Raw genomic sequence first — 19,610 nt, 5'->3', positions numbered from 1 at the left:
TTTTGATTGTTCAATATTGAGGTAATACTGCAAAAAAAATTCTAAATATTAATTTCTGAAAAAATAATAAGATATATTACCGTTTCCAAAATATGTGTATTTCTAAATATCAAAGGAAATAAATTGTTAAATATGTAAAAATATCGTATAGAAAACTATTTATGATTTTCTTTTGCAGTATTGAGAAAAAGAAGTTTATCTTCAGCATTTGAAAAAATGATTTAATTATATATATATATATATCTAAAGAGAGAAAAATAGAATATAATTGTTGGCAAAATATAATACTAGCTATAATGACCCGGCCGTACGTGTTGGGATCAAAAGGTTTGAAATAATGGATATAAAAATGTAAAAAATGCTACTAAACATAGTGTACAATGAAATTATACAATAAGGTTACGTTTTAAATCAAGTATCAAACTTAAATCATACCGTGGCCTGTCATTTCTCACGTCGGATGGAGTAAATGGATAATTAGGCCAGCCCGAGCCCGTTGTGGTCCAACAACCCAAAAAAAAAGCTCAACTCTTTTCTTTTATCGGTTGGGAATTAAAGCCTACTTGTAAACAATTTTACTCTGCCAATTTTTTTTAAAAAATTATATTTCTTTTTGGTAAAAAGATCCACCAAAAGTTGTCCGACACACATCTTAATTGCTTACGTAGTGAATGTATTTTTTTTTTTTCCCTCTCTTACGTAGTGAATGTATATATACCCAAAGCCAGTTAATTTCAAAAATAAAATAATCAATAATAATTGCAACGTTTGAAAGTTTTTCAATATATCATTATCGTCACTCCACTTAACAAAGATGCCTCTGAAAACTGGTAGACGACCACAGAATTAAACAAGACACAACAACGTCACAAAACAAAACCAAATCGTAATGATGATATTGTAATTTCTGTTGGATTCGATATAATGAAAATGAGATGGGTAATTACGACTTTGAAGATAAAGACATCTTTTAGTGAGAGAGCATTAATGAATATTTTACAAGAAAATGAGTAAATGGAATATTGTTTATTCTTGTGTAGGAGCTGACAATAAAATGACCAGAAAAGGCAGTTTTAGAATGAAAGAGTCAAAAAACAAGGAATGTTGAGACAGAAGCATTTTAGTTTATCATTACCATTTTCATGAAACTGTTGTACCTTGCGCTAGCTTTGTGGTCCATTCTTGTTTCTCCATTATTTATTACAACGTTGAACACTTTAACCCGTATATTAATTGGTAAGAAACTGTTTTATTTCAGAGGCATTTATGAGAAATTAACTGATAGTGACCTTATCACTATGGCGTACAATGTGGTTAACTATTGGGGTATTATATGCATGTTGTATTTATAATTAAAATGTAAAAAACAGAAATGGTTTAATCTTACTAATATGAGAACATAAGTTTGTTTTCTGTATTGCTAAATTTTAAATTTTATTTTCTAGAGATCAGACGATCAAAGACTGTTTTAGATTTTGCTAAGATGAAATTCCACAAAATTAGCTAGTAATTCGGACCAAAGATACAAATATCTTTGCTTTTAGGTCACCAATCGGACTTTTCATATGTTTGCTTAACCCGAACAACAACCTCCACTACTTCCCATAATTTTTAAAGTTACAATCACTAATTGGTAAGGGGTTCCCAACTCTAATATTTGTGACAACAAGGTTAAGACTTCATAATAATTATTTTACTGTAACTTTCAACAAATTCTGTAGGAAATATTTAATAACTTATTTTCCTAAAACTTGCATAGCACATATGAATTTGATTAAATGGGTGAAAATTTAGTTCCCTTAAAAAACAAAAACAAAAACTATACAAATTGGTAAAACAAAAAAGCCGCATTAAAAAATGTTTAGCCAACTAAAATTCCAGTTGCGTATTGTAGACAAGGTGCCCGTGCATTTCTCCAATGCACTAATATAAACAATTTGTTTTAGAAAATTGCAAAAGAAACAACAAATTTAAAATGCAAGAAGAGCTCGAGCTGTGACAAGACAAACACATGGAATATGGAATAAAGAACAAATGCGAGAGAGAAATAGATAGAGAGAGGAGAGAGATATGTTGACCGGATATTACACACGAACTTTTCGATAACTCCAAGCAGATCAAAAGGGCATTATTCGATTAGTACCAATTTCAATTGTTAATTTGTCACTTGTATTGCTAATTTTATTTTTATAACATAAGAGGTGAAACTTATCACATTTCCCAAAGAATCTAGAGCGCATTAGGCGCTGACCCTTGCTTCTTAATCCAATATAATAATCTGTTTCGTAATAGCTAAAACAGAATTAGGCTTTTCCTTTTCTTTTAGCAACACTTTTCATATTAGTCTTATTCTTAGTAAAAGCAAGCTTCCTTATATTTTTTTTTCCTAGATCAAGCAATAATGCGAATGCTTCGTAAAAGATAGAGAAGAGATTTTGTATTTTTTTTGTACATGGACACCTTCCTAATTCATCAACATCATTTTGTTCTAACGTTGGAGCACACAGATGGGTTTTTTTCCCAAAGATTTTATTCGTTGGTCAACTAGTAATATTACGTGGAGAAAGTGTAACTTAATGTTCAAATAGATCAGGAAAAATAGTCTAACTAGTTTATAGAGTTTTTTGGAACAACTATAGACCAAAAAGTTCGTCCAATCTTCACGTGAATTGAGTTTATCAACCAAAACTATAATATAAATGTGGAGTAAATAGCTAGAAATATAAAAGAAAGAACAATATGATTCCAACTATATATTAACTATTGCAAAAAAAAGAAAAAATATATTATTTTTTGAAAAATTATGAGGTAGCTGATTTCACAATTTTCAAAACAAACCGTTCACTTGAATCGGTCCAATGGAAAACTAAAACATATTTGATATATAGTTCAATCCAAAATATCATAAATAACATAAGTAAATCATCCAGAATTCGTGAAACTAATCGAAATTCATTTATAAGCTCTGAATTCATATAATCGGGTTAAACTGATCGGACTAGGTTAAATCGTAATACATCCGGTTTAGCTGATTTACTATCCTGTTAGGGTTTTATAAAACAGAAAAATTTGCTTAGTTGTGGTGTACAAATGCCAATAATTAGATCATAGCTAAACTTGAGCTAACCAATTTCAATGATTTATCGGACCATAGTTTCAAAAAAGGATCCGGCAATGATAATGTTATGATAGAGTGCGTGTGGGATAAACAAGAGGCATATGTAGATGTCGGAAAATGGAATTAGCTAATTTAATAAGCAACCCAAAATTATAAATAAATGTCACGTGAGAGGAGAGGCCATGTTGGCGCCGAGGAATGTGGGGCTCGACAGCTTCCTCCAAACAAAATATAAAACGTCAAACACATTAATATGGTAAAACTAATACTATAGGTTATAGATGTAACAAATACATAATTATCAATATAATATTTATGAAAAACTAGTGAAAACCTTTAATGAGGAGGGAATATTGGGGAACTCATGCAGCATCTACGTGCCACGACAAAATGCTACACGTTGAATAGAACGCCTTCCCCTGTCCTCTCCTCTCTATCAACGTTTTGTAATAAATGATTTTACTATTTAATTTTACTACTATATAGTATTGTTGTTCAATTTACTATTATTGATGTTACAATGTGTATTACCCTATGTAAAACACAAGTATTATTTATTCTAAAATATATTTTATATAGTTTAATATATATGAATGTATTTGCATTTTGCAAACAGATGTGACCAATATTAAGTTTGCTCTAGTTAATTTCATTCTTATAAATGTGTAAACTTATTTCTTTTCATATATACATATTTACTTATTTGAAGATGTAATTAGCAAATGTTTGAGATTAAATTTATTGTAACTATTGATTCAAAGTGGGTTGTACACGTGAATTTCACATCGAGGATCTTCGGGGTCTCACACAGAAGTTGGCAACGATTAATAAACATATAGCAATATCCTTCAAAATTAACATGGTTATAGGATTGGTACGTAATGCCAAAGTTCCACATAGTGAAAATTGTCTATAAAGTTGTACGTCTAATCTGAAGAGTCCATATAATTTAAAAGTTCGGCTATTTAATAGGATTATGATTAACATTTTTAGTTATAGGCAATTAGTGTATTTTTCTACTTTGAATTATTTGAATGTGAACATATAGTTATAAAAAGTCATAAATACTTATTGACAAACTATAATTTTACTTGAAAATCTATAGTCACTTGATTTTTCATATATATATAATTAATAACATTATTGGATTAATTTATTTATTTTACGTCAAAATAACGTAATTTTCCTCTAACGGAGTGTATCTTTTATTCCACTCTTAATTACTCTCTTTACTAATAACAACTCTTCTTGTTGGCCTCTCATTTTGTTAATCATTATGTAATCACAATATGTAAATCTTCCACAATCACTACTTTTAATTCTTAACCAACCGAGTGATATTCGATAGGTCCAAGCACGTGTACAGGTTGGTCCATTTTTGCTACGTACGTGTGCCCAGCGATAATACAGGAAGTGTAGAATCTTTTCTTTTGTTTTCCATTCATAGATAATATTATTAGTCTATCTATGAACTTTTCGCGTTATCGTAGACATTGAACATAAATTAGTCCTCTAGCGATAAAGGCAGTTTTAGCTTTCATGTGTCTCTTAAGGAGTTTACAATTTTTTTAATAAAATTTTTATACTTAAATATCAATGTGGAAAACGATGATTGAACATAATTTGTGGAGTCTGTAAGTTCTATTTTTGTAGGTGGGAGATTGGAAGCTGAAATCTATATTACTTCGTAGAGTATGTTTAATGTGAATTCCGCTGTAATAAAAATATTGTACATCTAACGAAACCACTAGACCATGTAGAATGATAGTTAAGAATGTAAAATGTTATTCAATAATAAGTGAAGTTCCGTGGGGTTTTGCAAAAGAGATGTATGAGCTCGATGACATACGTGGGAATGATACAAATCTTTCTAAAAAATGGAATATTTGCATTCTCCAACTCATGTTTAATTTAAGATAAAATGCGAGAAGCAACAAAATAAAATATCAAAAAGGACATTTGACTATATTACACACCACATGGGTACACTGAGTAGTCATAATACACATTTAAAATATTAATGCATGGTTCTATGATATAATTTATTAAATGGATTCAGTTTGTTGCAAATTTTCAATGCTAGAAAAAAAGACTTATTGTAGTTATGATACACCTTTATTAATGCATCTTACTCTAACCCGTCGAAATCTCGATCAAACATAATTAATACACAATTAATCTATGAAATATACGACAGCTCATGGTTATCATCTTAAACCTATTAGACAGATAGAAAGTGAAAAAATTTCTTGAGTTAAAAATTTATCTTGTTTCATTCACTACTATTTATTTATTAGAATGCCTCCTTTTATATGTTATTGATTCAAATCATATTAGAACATGATACATATATACTCATAGTCAACATTAACCAGTGTCACATGGCTACCAATCTTAGCCTTTTGAATGTTGAATTTCGTTTATTATTATCATTTAACTATACAATTAGTATAATAAGTACAATATATTCTTGGAGATTATTTAGTTTGTCAATTTGCAAAAGAAAACAAATTAAATAGGAAAAAAATCATCTATGTAATAAGTACATATATTCTTGTTTTCAATAGCAAAGCAAGGAGCAGCAAGAGCCTTGAGAGTTCCAGAAATTTTACCTAAAAAGGAGCCTTGAGAGTGTCAACAAAGAAGAGAGAAGAAACAAACAAAAGGAAGCAGATAGAAATTAATTAATAAAAAAATGAAACAAGAGAAATTTAATGGTGTCTCCATCAATCAATAACAAAGCAAATTATCTTTCCAAATATTCCATCGTATATTACCACTTCGGCTTTTTCGATGCCAAGCCATTAATCTGGCGCCTGGAGACATGTAATATGATGTCTATGTACACATCGAATTTTATTGCTGTATTTTTATCTGAGAAATTTCAAATGTGGTGAATATTACTATTATTAATCGTACACACAAAAAAAAAAAAAACGGGTGGTTATTATTTTTTGAAGTTTTTTTAATTGTACAAAAAAAAAATATTCTTATGTTTTATATAAAAAAATATTGGTTAAATGTTAATTTAAGAGAATATTTTGCTTTTAATCAGATGCTTATTGATATAAACAAAATAATAAATATCAATGGGAATGTTAGGTTTTTATCATTTGTCTGTTTTTTTTTTTAACAAAGTATACCATTTTTTTCTTTTTAACAAAACACAATAAGATGCTTATGTAAACAAGAATATTGTCGGAGAAAAAGCAAAATATTATCGACCGTACGATTCTTCTTTTAATGGCCAAGACCCAAGAGACATGTCATGAAAATTAATTAAAATAATACGATTGAGAGTAATTAGTTGTCTTTATTTCTCCTCAATTCTTGAAAGATAAACAAATTTTCCTTTTGGAGGGACTTTGTGGTTCAAACAAGAATCTCCATGACAAAGCCGCGGTTGCTTTCCCAGTCAACTTTTCAAATCTGAGGCTTTGAAGGTTTTGCAGTAAAATATTAAATGCAAACTCTGTTGTATTCTCTATCAAGCCCTAAGAGGCAGAGACCTTTTAAAAGCCTATTTTCTTGCATTGGAAATTTAAAATAATTTATTTTATATATTAGAAAATAGTAAACAAGCAAATCATAGGGTACTCATTATCTAATTATCACACCCAGTCTTTCTCTCTGTGCTTGTTTTCACCTTTTTAACCACTAATCAGAATCTACGTTGTCATAAAAGTCTTCCAACTTTTTTACTCTTTTGTTGTTTCTTAAATTATTATTATTCTTGGGTAAAAAATCATTATTTATTAATTATTTTGGCCAAGTTACTGCATTTAACTTTTTGGGCACATCACCACAATACTCTCACAATTCCAACTATATAGAAATATAATCACTCTCTCTTTTTCATTTTTCTTTTGAATGTTTTCTTAGTATTAGATGAAAGTTGAGAATTCTAATCCTCACTCATCGAGAGTTGAGAATCAAATGAGTTAAATTGCATCTTTTCAGGATTGCTAGAAGGAAAAAAAAAAAAAAAAAAAGAGCATTCAAGAAAGAAAAAATTTAAGAAAACGGTAAGAAGACACACGAGTTTTACAAGTAATATGGCATTCGATGTGAGCAATTCCTATATCTCGACAAGATTGATAGTTGTTAAATTTCTTTCAACATATAATGTTATATTATATTCAAACATAAAGTAAGAAAAACTCAACGCTTTTGACTACAAGATTTAGTATATATAAATATGGGAAATTTGCATAAATAACTAACAAAAAAAACTATAATTCACTAACTAACCATCCTAACTATGTAATTATAATATTCTCTGTATTATATGTAATATTACTCAATTTGTCCTTGTTGCCTCAATACCTTCAGTAGCAACCACCACCGCTGGCCACCACCGCCGGTCACCACCGCCGGCCACCACTGCCTGCCACCACCGCCGGCCATCACCGCCAACTCCGACCACCATCTATTCCGGTCACCACCAACACCGGTCACCGTCACTGTCGGCCACCATCAAATCCGGCCACCACCGACTCCGGCCACCACTAACTTCGGCCACCACCACCGCCACCACCACTGTCGGCCATCACCACGCCGGCCACCACCACCACCGCCGGTCACCACCACCACCGCCACTGCCGGCCACCACCACCGCCGGCCACCACCACCACCGGCCACCACTACCACCGGCCACCACCACCACCGCCGGCCACTACCACCGCGGGCCACCACCATAGCAACCACCACACCGATCACCAACACTTCCGACCACCATCAACTCCATCCACCACCGCCGGCCACCACCGGCCACAACCATCACCACCACTACCATCTCCAATCAAAAAGACTAATTTAGTAATTTTACTACCCTCTAGTGTTAATTTCTACATTTTGTATATTATAGTGTTAGTTTCTTAAATAAATTATCAAAAACAGTTAGTTTTGCAATTCACCCTATAAATATTTCCTCACTTCTAGTTTTTTTTTTTTTTTGGTTATTACATTGGGACTAACATTTGGTAGTACTAGGAAAAGAGTGCAATAAGCGTTTTCAGAATAATAAGGTATTGTAGAGAATTGTTTTGTTGGAAAAAAAAACCATTTAATAATAAGAAAAAGACAATAGAATTTTGTTTAATACATTAATGAGATAATGACAACGATGGAGAAATATAATATTTTACCTCTTTTTTTTCTCCCTCAATAAAAGTGTTGTTTCTGCAGAGCTCTCTCTCTCTCTCTCGTTCTCTTTCCACACATTCTTTGATCTCCACTATTTAAGTAGACAAGAATCATAAAGAAAATAGTGAGATGATGATGTTAGAGTCAAGAAACAGTATGAGAGCTTCAAACTCAGTCCCAGATCTGTCTCTTCAGATCAGTCTTCCTAACTATCACGCCGGAAAACCTCTTCACGGCGGTGACCGGAGCTCCACAAGCAGTGATTCTGGAAGCAGCCTCAGTGACCTGAGCCATGAGAACAACTTCTTCAACAAACCTCTCTTGAGCTTAGGATTTGACCATCATCATCAAAGGCGCTCAAACATGTTCCAACCTCAAATCTACGGTCGAGATTTCAAGAGAAGCTCATCATCAATGGTTGGTCTTAAACGAAGCATTCGTGCTCCAAGAATGAGATGGACTTCTACTCTTCATGCTCACTTCGTCCATGCTGTTCAACTTCTTGGCGGCCATGAAAGTATGTATTGTCCTCTTACATTTTCCTATACTAATCAAAAAAAATTTTAAAAGAAAGACATAACCAATCGAGATTGGTATGTTAGTGTAACGTTTTGAAACCAAAGTATTAAGATTTGTCATGTATTGGTTTGTCTCAGGAGCAACGCCTAAATCAGTGTTGGAGCTCATGAATGTGAAGGATCTAACCCTAGCTCATGTCAAGAGTCACTTGCAGGTTCATTATTTTTTCTTCATTTTTTATATATAAATTAATGGAATCTCATACGAATTCAAACACATAAATGTAGATAGATATATAGGTATATGTAAATATGTATGAAATGTATATAATTGGGCCACTATCTAACGCATGATTGCATAGTTGAAATGAACTTAGCCAAACATTTCTTTTATTTTTTTTCGTCCTTTAATTTGTTTTTGATTTTTCAAGAATGTGTGATTGTTAATGCAGATGTATAGAACAGTGAAATGCACTGATAAAGGATCACCAGGTATGCATTCAAACTAGTTCACTGATTTTTACATTCTTATTAGATATAAATGTAAATAAAATTTCATTATTTATTAATTTTTAAAAGAAAATTTGTATTTTTGTTCTTGGGAATAAACAGGAGAAGGAAAGGTAGAGAAAGAGGCAGAGCAGAGGATAGAGGACAATAATAATAATGAAGAAGCTGATGAAGGAACTGACACAAATTCGCCAAACTCATCATCTGTGCAAAAGACCCAAAGGTTACTTTTTATTTATATATTTATTTTTGTAAAATTTTGCATTTAATCTCTTTTTGCCTTAGTTCTGTGTGAAATTTGATGAATATGACCCTCTCCTAGGGCTTATGTGAATGTACTTTTCCATCTCTCATTAAATTCGTTAAGGGTTGTTTTTGGTTTTAGTCTAATTAGAAATATAAGATATTTGAATTTTCTTTGTTAATTTGTATATGTACATTAATTGATGATAATATAGAAGTAGGTCCAAATACAACAATTTTGTCCAGCAATAGGAGTTATAAACAGATTTCTAAAATGTGTTTTATTATTAAAATTTGAACAGAGCTTCATGGTCATCGACAAAGGAAGTATCTAGGAGCATATCTACACAAGCATATTCTCACTTGGGAACAACTCATCACACTAAGGTACATTATTTATCCCTTATCTCTCATTAATTGCATGCTGACAATGGTAACAATGGTACACTTTTACTTATGTACTTATAATGTGTAATATTTTGAAAATAGGACAATGAAGAGAAAGAGGATACCAACATTCATCTCAATTTGGATTTCACATTGGGGCGGCCTAGTTGGGGGATGGAATATGCGGAACCCTCCAGTGATTTAACCCTTCTCAAGTGCTAATTGCCTTAAGCTACAACAAATAAGTCAGCTTAGGTTACCAGTTTTAACATAATTTTAACTTGTTTTGATCATATGAGCTTCGGAAGAATCATATTATCATCATATATGAACTTCTTTCCAAGAATGTTCTATGAGTTTTTTGATATGTATAATCAAGAGAATCGTTTGAAGTAGTAAGTATTGTTGTAGTGCGATGAGAAGGGAGTACAAGTTCAAGTAGAGATAACTTGTTTTTGTTTCAGTCTTCAAAAAAACATCTCAATCTTCCATTATCACACTTTAATATAAATTGGAAAAGATTCTCTGGTAACTAAAAAGTTTCTGCTGCCTCTTTCCTCTTTTGGTATGCTCCACTGCTCCCACTCTGGTTATATATGGAGAGTTTTTTTGTAACGTGGTCAATTCTTTTTTTTTTGCTTGTTACATAAAAGTAAAATCTATAGTTTTAGTAAATTATTTGCTTATATTGAATAATGGGTCAACACATATATTGCGAGATGTGTGGTAGAATATTATATCAATTTTTTTTTCTCAAAGAGAATATTATATCATGCTCATGGACTGCATATTTAAATTTTAATATATAAAAGAAGATATGATCTTTGGTCTTGATCGGTAGCTTTGTTACGTAAGGCCAATAGCGACCTTGACTTCCTTCAGAACGTCGGGTTTTGTTCCTCATGGACGCTTGTGCTCATCAAAGACCTTGGAGTAATAATCATAATGATTAAAATAATTAAAAGGTGAAATAATTATCTAGTGGCGAACATAAACTCATTTTGTTTTGTAACATCTTGAAAATGGAGTTTTGAATTCTCTAGTTTTCCTTAAAAATGTCCGATGAAACGAAATATAAAAGATATATTTATAGGTTACAACAAACAAAATGTATATTTTTTGTCAAAGCAAAATGTATATCATTATACATTATAGCAAACACAAAATAACCCTAACCAGACAAATTAGACATGTGAAATTAAACACACCATGCAACCTACGTCACCTAATTAAAATGATGTAATGAGTGACATCAATTCAATTTTAATGAATTTATTTCATCTAGATCGGAAAATGAACAGGTTGAGTGAACACTGATATTCAATCTTTATAGTATTAGAGCAACTCCAACCATGGAACACCAAATTTAGTGTTACAATTTTTTCTTATTATGTTACTCAATTTAGAATTTTCTTTATTTTTAATAGTTTGACAAACATTATATATTTTTATAACTGATATATTTTAATTTAATTAATAGAAACTTACAATCTATAAATTTAAAATGAAAGAAAATACATTACATTGTACTAATTCTCTTTAATCTTATTTAATTTGATATTTATTTAGATGTTTTGTACAAATTATAATGTCATATTAACTATAATTAAAAGTTCATATTATTAAAAGTGAAGACATACAATTTATTGACGGTATATTGGTTTTTAGTTGTTATATAACAATTAATTATTTTACCTAAAACAAAATATAAATAAATTAATATATTTTTTCAAGAGTACATCTAGATGAGCCGGCACCAAATAAATTATTTTAAAAGCGTATAAACCAAGTATCAAATTATTTATAGAAAGATTAGATGAAGGAAATTTTAAGAGTCTTTACTGTTAGATTGGAATGGCTAAGAGCAGGGTCGGTCCAAGTCTTTTTGTTGCGTAAAGCAAAAATGTGTTTGGCCCATTCGTAATGAGGTATTGAAAAAAAAAACAAATTCTGACAAAAGTTAGACTCGAACTAGACACATAAAAGAAGGTTATTCAACACGTTGACCACTATACCACCAACAATTTTACAATTTGATGCCCCAAATTTTGTTACTAAAATGTGATGCCTAAAGCTCTAACTTCACCATCTTTAGCTCTGGGCCGGGCCTGGCTAAGAGCATCTCCAACACGATACCAAAACAAAATAATATGGTGTGACATTGTTCATAAAACACCCAAGAGAATATTTAGGGTCACTTTTACCGTTCTATTGGAGCAATATTAACACCATATTTGTTGTTTTGGTATTATTAACAAGATATCAAATCTTTCTTGATAAGCGTATCTACAAGTAAGAAAAAAAAATATGATCAACAGATATCACAACACTCTCTTCCAAAATTAGCGCCTTAGTTAGAATTTGGCAATATTCTTGGTTGTTTGTACATGTGTCTGAACCAATTGATAATCAGTCTCAATATGTTTGATCCTCTTGCGAAAATTAGGGTTCGCTACGTGCAGTGTGCATGCAGCTTGGCTATCAAATGTAGAGCAATTGTCTTATCTTGTACCACGCCAAGATATACAAAGAGTAGCTTCACCCACTTATGCTTTTGTTTGACCGGTATACTAACACGCTTACATCCAAGCAAATCCGCTTCTGCAATTATATATTAATCCAAAATAAGTTTCTGCTATAGATACCAAATAGATTTCTCCATTTCATCTAGACATTGCCAAACACTTGCAGATCATCAATGGTCCTCACTCTAATGTACACAACATCACAAGCGACCAATCGAAAAGAGTGACCGGGACAACTTTTATCTAGCGATTGCTGTTGAGGAACAAGTCCTCCAACTCCAAAGTGCACCTCTAGAGTCTAAGAAGCGTAACAAAAACATAAGAGCTTGAAGAATGAATTAGAGACACATATAGAGAGCTAAGAAGAAGAAGACAATCAAATAGATTTTCCCTTTTTTTTTCTCTTGGAAGGCCTTCGGCCTAAAAATCCCATTTTTCCTATAATATTATATTCAAATACATATTGCATTTTCACTCGAAAGACAGACAAAGATACTCTAATTCATCTAACAGGTGGGCTAAGGCAAGACCCCTAACTTACGTCTCCTCATAAACCCTAGAAAAATTACAGATTGGAAAATAATACTCTGCCTCACTATCTACCTTGTACACACAAATCTTTCTTTCGCCCAGATGAATTGTTCCTAGTTAACTTGCTACTAATCTACTCCACAAACTGCTAAACCATGGCGATCTGATTTCGCCAGACCCCGTACATTCAGCATCACCTTCTTCTGCCGTGCTGAAAAGGGTTTGATCTGAGCAGTCTAAAGAAGCCCCACACGCCATATTGTAGGACTGACATGCTGAATGGCATACTCGTAGTCTGTCGTCTCCATCGATATCACACTTCTGGATCGATATCTGGTACAGAGAGATCATAAAGAACAAATGGCAGTATCAGAAAATGCTAGTCTCTTGCCTATAATCATGGAGAAACTTAGACAACTCTACAAATCCCAAGAGATTGTTACTCACCCAACAGGCTAGTCTTTTAGCTGCTTCATCACAATAACTGTTACCGAAAATGTTAAATAACTTCCGAGCCCCGCCCGGAAACAGCCTATTGTAGTTGGGCATTACCACAACCTCCTCAAGCTGCTGAAGAATGCTAGGCTCTCTTGGAGCACAATGTTGCCCTGACATGTCTTTCTCCAATACATCTTTGCACACCAATAAACTTGTAACTAGTTTAGAGCTGTTCTGACATGTGTAGCCTGCATAATCAGAGCAACGGAACTCGCAAACCCCATTATCACACACTCCTCCATGTAGGCTGCATTGTTCATCGCAAATAGCTGTATAGTTGAAAAGAAACTTCTTATCAGATATAATATTGATAAACGTATTCTTGACACAATCTATAGAAATGTGGATAGTTACCAGTGGAACAGTCGATTCCAGTAAATCCATTTTCACATATGCATACACCCTGAGTTGTGCATTTTCCATGTCCATTGCAATTATTAGGACATGAACCTGCATGGTGAAAAGCATAACTTCTAAGTTCAGATCTTAGGGAAAGATAGAGACTTGACAAGCAACAATTTAGTGTGAATGATACAGGATACTTACGGTTTCTACAGTCATGACCGTGATAACCAAGGAGACAACGACACTTCCCATCAACACAATCTCCATTAAAGTTACAAGAATTAGGACACTGACCAAGTACAGAAACTACGGATGTACTGCAGAGTTCATGGTAAGCCGGACAAATTAATTCACCTACAAAACCAAAACATTCATGGTTCAAAAGATTTGGTAGCAATATGTTATTATTCTTTTAGGAAGATAAAGAGCAATTTTTACCATTAAAACCGGGAAATCGAATTGGTCCACCAGCTTGAGGGCAAAATTTCCATACTCCCTCCACAGCAACCTAATAGAATGGCATTGTGGAGGACATGAAAAACATTACTAGTGAAGCCATGAGAAAGCATAAAAGCATGATCTCCTCATCTCCATGTATCAAGATAAAAACAAGTTGAAATAGGACTGATGGCACTATGACTTGTGTGGTTTCTGAAAACTGCCTTACATCTATAAAAGTTTGTACCCAAATTTTAAAACTAAAATAAAATGAAATCTTAGGACAGAGAAGAAGACGTAGAAGAATACCTCCAACAAATTATTTCTACATCTATGTTGATAACAACCATTCCCCTGTGTCATGGAACCCCGAACAAACCCAGTACGCACTAAAGATGAGGCCATACACCTATATATAAATCAAACTCTTTCATGAGCAATATTCCATTTGGATATTTACAAACATTCAGTGATAAAGTTAAGTTAAATAACCTGGATTCACTCCCTCTCACTTCGCCCAACATTCTGTCAGGTGCACGTGCACTATTGATATCCGTACAAGACCCATCTGAATACGCAACAAAATATGTACAATAATCTGCTAAGGAAGACTGGCCGCCTGCAATACGTTGCGTATGAAATTCATTAGTCTTTACCAAACAAGAAACGACTACAGGATTGCATAATTTGGTATATACTATACAACCAAGGCAAAAGAAATATATATTTTGCGTATCAAATTAACATGTTGAAGCAGGTAACAACCTAAGAATATATAGTATTAATAAAAACTGAAAGAACTAGATAATCGTATCAGCATGTTCCAATTAATCATCAGGACATACCTTTGTTAGGCTGTGGAAAGTAACGGGCCCATTGTGGCAATTCTCCGTTATAGCTTAGAATTGGGCAGTAACCTTCAGCCTCTCTGTTGTATGTACAACCAGATAGTTGAGTTGTGTTACAATGGTAAGCACCTTTCCACATGTTACATGGAGATGTGACAAACTGAGTCCCCTGGTTCCGACCCCAATCGAGACGGTCTGCCATGCTATAATTAGCCTTATACCAGCCACTGTCCTCTAATAGCGCTAGAGTCATTTTTGAAACGACTGATCTTGTGTCCACTGATCCAGTCATTATCTCATTCATGAGTAGTCTCTTTTCCCAGTGGGAACCCGATGTTCCACGTCCTCCTCCATCCTCAAGTTCTAATCCCGAGAAGTTTTGAGAAAATGCCTGTTGAACAATTTGACATTCTTATGACTACAGGACAGAAAACTAAAGTCATAGAAATTAACTTGCAAAGATTCATTGGTTCCTAAGAATGAAGTAATTAAAAGACATTGAACTCACTCCGTAATGATGCCGTGAATGCATGACAACCCTTGGAAGCACTACGCGTGTTACTAACCGGCCCAGCTTTTCATCCATTTGTTGCTCAGTGACCTTCAAACATGAAAAGAATGGCTTATTACAAGGTAGCTCGTATAGAAAGTTCAGACATCTCATCCATATAAATAAGCAATGAAACACGAAAAAGAAAAAGCCTGAGGCATGTTAATAATAGCTAACTTCTTCTCTGGATTAGGAGGACATTAGATACTCATAACATACCTCAGTGCGTCTTCTTTTCCTTTCATCTCTAAAATGAGCAAAGGCATGCGGATCAAAGCCAAGGACATGCATAACCTCGTGAATGAGGGTTGCTGAAAGCAAAGTCCCAGATTCTGAAGTCAAATGGCGGGGAGCAACATTGACATGCCCTGAAAAAGACCAAAAATCTTGGCTTTAGTTCAAAACTCAGGGCAATGCAGGGATTTCAAAATTCTGGTAATCGACTGGGGGATAGGACAATTACCAGCAATTGCACGTCCCCACTGATCACGTTCACAAGCTACAGCCCATGCAAGGGTATTACCAGTAGTAGGTCTTGTGGTCACCAATAGAACTAAATCAGTATCAGCAATACCCTCTGTTTGATTTGAAAGAAACTGAATTAGACCAAATTAGCAAAACAAGTTTAACGGCACGAAACTGCCAATCAGAGAGTAAAACAGTAATGGCATTACCCTCTACATATTCACGAGGAAGCTGCACACCACCATCTTGCCCACAAGCAGAGTATCCACTTAACCGTAAATTCCCTTTCACAGGTTCAACAGCCAACGCTCTTCTGAACCAATCTGCAGTCTGCTCTAAAGCCTTCATTTGGAAGATTTAAAAATCAGAACATCTGCAGGATCAGTAACCAACACAGATCTTAGACACCAATAATCAAGTAAGTGAACCTTGCGTAGGCGATGCTTTTTGTCCTTGCCAGATATGTCATCTAAAGTGCAGTTATACCAACAATCACCAGAAACCGGAGGTTTTGTATTAGGATTACAAGCAGGAACAGCAGGAAAAGTACTTGAAGGAGGCTCACCCAACTGATTTCAGTAAAACAAAAAAAAACTCAGTAACTTCAAAAACCCTTACATTTCATAAATCTGAAAAGCTACTCCTAATACCAACCTTCACAATATTGCCAACTCGTTGACAATCTCGGTCAAGCGAATGACCAACAGCATCATAATTCAAATAAATCCTAATAGGTTGTTTCACATCCTTCTCCTCATCAAAAACACTAAGCAAAACCCTTCCATTATGATGAAAAGCTTTTTCAACACTCCTTGGCTCATGATAAACCTGAGGAGTAACCGAATACACTTTCCGACCCGGTCTCTTCCTCTGCTCTATAATCTGATCATGAATACACGAGTGTGAAGCTACTCCACTTTCCACACCTTCCACTGCTATTCGTTGATGATGATGATGATGATGCCTAGCTTTCGCATCAGACGCTCCCAATAACAATAGAATCAACGAAACCTAAAACAATAGACAAACAAAAACAAATGTAGCAGATCTAGAATTGTAATAACAATCTTACTAAGCTATGAAACTGTAATTAAGAGAATATTTCCAAAAACACAAACGAAATGAGAAATTTTGCTTAAAAGGGAAAGTTTACAATAGAAAAAAAGGAAAACAGAGATCTGATTTTATCTCTGTTTAGATTACAACCTTAAGCTCTAATCCAGCTAAAATTCCCAGAAATCAAAGCAACATTTCAAAAAAATAAAGGATACCCAAAAACCCTAAATCGATAAAATCAATAGCTACAGAAGAAAGAAACAAACTTACCCAGGAAATGACGAATCTAAGATTACTAACAAAGAGCCTACAACAGGGAACTAAAACCTCCATGAAATTCTTCGAAGAAACAGCTTCACTTCCATCAAATCTCAAAATCAAACACAGTGCATTTCATTTGCTTAAACACAAGAGTTTTTAGCTCGAGATTTTGATAAAAAAATGGATCAGACGACAGAGCGAAGATTACTACTACTAGTTTCTTCAAGCTTTGAAAAATTCAATTGGGAGAGGATAATAAGAGTTAGGGTTTTTGAGGTATGACTGATTCAAAACAGGTGATCTAGATTTCAGCAACCTCAACAAACAAAAATCTTTTTTTTTTTTTTTTTTTTTCCAATCTCTTTCTCTCTTTGTACAAAAACAAGTGACACTAAAGGATGAGAGAGAGAGAGACAAATGGATTGGGTAGGAGTTGGTGGTAGGGTATAATGTATAATTGTTACTGTAATACATTTAAAGTGAGAATCAATATTTGGTGTCAATTTTGTTTGTATAATCTAATTTGAAATTTTTGTGGTTACAGATTTGGTATTAAATACACATTTTACATTTGTTGCAGTCTAAATGATTTTTGAATAGAAGAAAACTGTTGGGACATTCGCTGTCTTTGATCCACATCATCATCCTTATCTTAAGATTTTAAATCTGTTTCAAGTTTCTATATTAAACTATTTAAGTAGTAACATAAATATAACCTTTTTGTGGTATTTGGTTTTGTGGATTAAAAACAGACTAAATCTTATACGTTTAGATATCCGAAATTTTTGAAATTTTTGATTGATTTGAATCGTATATGAGTTTGGTAATGCGATGGTTGAATCCGGACAAATCATAATGAATATTTTTGGACTATGACAGTTAAATTGACATCAGATTCTAATGCACATGAAGATGTGCCTTAGAGTGTAATTTGCAAGATTTGATAGTATCAGTCTAATCGACTTGATACGTATTATGATCATATAAGTTATTAATTTTTAAAATGAAACTTGATATAATAAGATATTAAATAAATTTGGTAAATTATATAAAAAATAAATAAATTCAATTTACTTTTTATTATATAAAAAGATCATAGAATTTATGTAGAAATATAATTTAATAAATTTTTTTCAAAATTTTTTTATCAAAGATTTTTAATTTTTTTTTAACGGATACGGATCTAAATCCATATATATAAACCTTAAAATCTTGATATCCTCATCCGACCCTTTAGATATCATGATTTTGTATTAAATCGGAGCGTAGAAAATAATTCAACAATTTGTGTATGTAATATTGATTATTTTGTAATTGTTTAGCAGAAAATGTAAGGAAAAAATAGTGTAAATAGTTACTAAAATGAGTGCATTGTTGCGTCAAGATTATAGTAATGCAATTGGTGGTTGCTTTTGTTGCGTTTTTGGTCAAGAATGTAGTAATGCCTCCAGCTATTTACGTGTTCCAAATCACAAACGAATTCGCACTATGATTATAGTTGGTAGATTAAAGTTCCACCAACTTAACTTTTTCGACTATTAATAGATATCGACGTCTCTCTTTTCTTTTTGTTAATGGTTTACAAATCCTTACCAATTACAAGAGGACTATGGATCAACTTTTCTTGACATATTAATAATTATTTGAGGAAACAATTGAATGATAGCTATATTCTTTTTTTTCTTTTTTTGTTGATAAAGTGAAAGCTATATTTTATATGAAGTGAAATATAATGTTAATAACATTCAACAAGGTGTTTATTATACATGTTATTTGTGGATGATTTTCTTATTTTTCTATTACTTTTTTGTCGGCTATTTTTTATGTTACTTAATCAAGGGAAATGTAATATTTGAAAATAACAATGAATAAAAATAAGGGGTTTAAGCAAAAAAGCTTTCAAACTTGTCAATTTTTACAATTTTACCTTTTATTTCAAAAATATAATTAATTTTATAAAGTCTAAAATAATACGCAATATGACATTTTTATGTATATTGTAAACATTTTCATGGTCACATACATTAAATCTTTACATTTTTGAAAGTAGATTTGAATTCTTCGTCGTTATGACTTTGATTTGACATATCATTTATCAATATTTTTCATTTGAAAAAAGCGAAAAAATTACATTGCGTATTATTTTTGATTTCGTATAATTAATTTGTATTT

At 32.8% G+C, this 19,610-nt stretch overlaps 3 protein-coding genes across 5 annotated transcripts; 1 reads left to right on the top strand and 2 right to left on the bottom strand.

Moving 5' to 3' along the window:
* Nucleotides 1-7,414: 7,414 nt before the first annotated feature.
* AT5G42635 (glycine-rich protein) lies at nt 7,415-7,913 on the bottom strand (the record flags this gene model as incomplete). The annotated part of the gene is made up of 3 exons (NM_148074.1): nt 7,415-7,581; nt 7,672-7,761; nt 7,814-7,913. 3 exons carry the CDS (start codon nt 7,911-7,913, stop codon nt 7,415-7,417), a joined length of 357 nt encoding a protein of 118 aa, NP_680379.1.
* A 322-nt stretch (nt 7,914-8,235) lies between these two features.
* Nucleotides 8,236-10,467, top strand: ATS (Homeodomain-like superfamily protein). 2 transcript variants are annotated; one of them, NM_123627.3, is made up of 6 exons: nt 8,236-8,780; nt 8,920-8,996; nt 9,234-9,273; nt 9,394-9,514; nt 9,837-9,921; nt 10,024-10,467. In NM_123627.3, exons 1-6 carry the CDS (start codon nt 8,393-8,395, stop codon nt 10,141-10,143), a joined length of 831 nt encoding a protein of 276 aa, NP_199077.1. In that variant the 5' UTR covers nt 8,236-8,392; the 3' UTR covers nt 10,144-10,467. The 2 variants fall into 2 exon arrangements, with proteins under 2 accessions (NP_199077.1, NP_001119363.1); NM_001125891.2 differs by lacking the exon at nt 10,024-10,467 and having other exon boundaries at nt 8,284-8,780; nt 9,394-9,858.
* A 1,709-nt stretch (nt 10,468-12,176) lies between these two features.
* AT5G42620 (metalloendopeptidase / zinc ion binding protein) lies at nt 12,177-17,943 on the bottom strand. Of its 2 annotated transcripts, NM_001203522.1 has the most exons (16): nt 17,448-17,862; nt 16,776-17,132; nt 16,550-16,690; nt 16,331-16,463; nt 16,120-16,233; nt 15,876-16,024; nt 15,615-15,707; nt 15,104-15,497; nt 14,751-14,877; nt 14,568-14,667; nt 14,259-14,328; nt 14,022-14,174; nt 13,830-13,925; nt 13,425-13,744; nt 13,100-13,310; nt 12,177-12,522 (listed from the first exon to the last, which is right to left on the bottom strand). In NM_001203522.1, the coding sequence occupies exons 1-16, from the start codon at nt 17,508-17,510 to the stop codon at nt 12,374-12,376; spliced, it is 2,670 nt and encodes an 889-aa protein (NP_001190451.1). In that variant the 5' UTR covers nt 17,511-17,862; the 3' UTR covers nt 12,177-12,373. The 2 variants fall into 2 exon arrangements, with proteins under 2 accessions (NP_001190451.1, NP_568608.2); NM_123626.4 differs by lacking the exon at nt 12,177-12,522 and having other exon boundaries at nt 12,732-13,310; nt 17,448-17,943.
* Between the last annotated feature and the right edge of the window lie 1,667 nt (nt 17,944-19,610).

Source organism: Arabidopsis thaliana, chromosome 5 (genome assembly GCF_000001735.4).
Source record: "Arabidopsis thaliana chromosome 5, partial sequence".
NCBI classification, from domain to species: Eukaryota; Viridiplantae; Streptophyta; class Magnoliopsida; order Brassicales; family Brassicaceae; genus Arabidopsis; species Arabidopsis thaliana.
The sequence above is the reverse complement of the archived record's forward strand: the minus strand, read 5'-3'. Positions and strand labels throughout refer to the sequence as shown.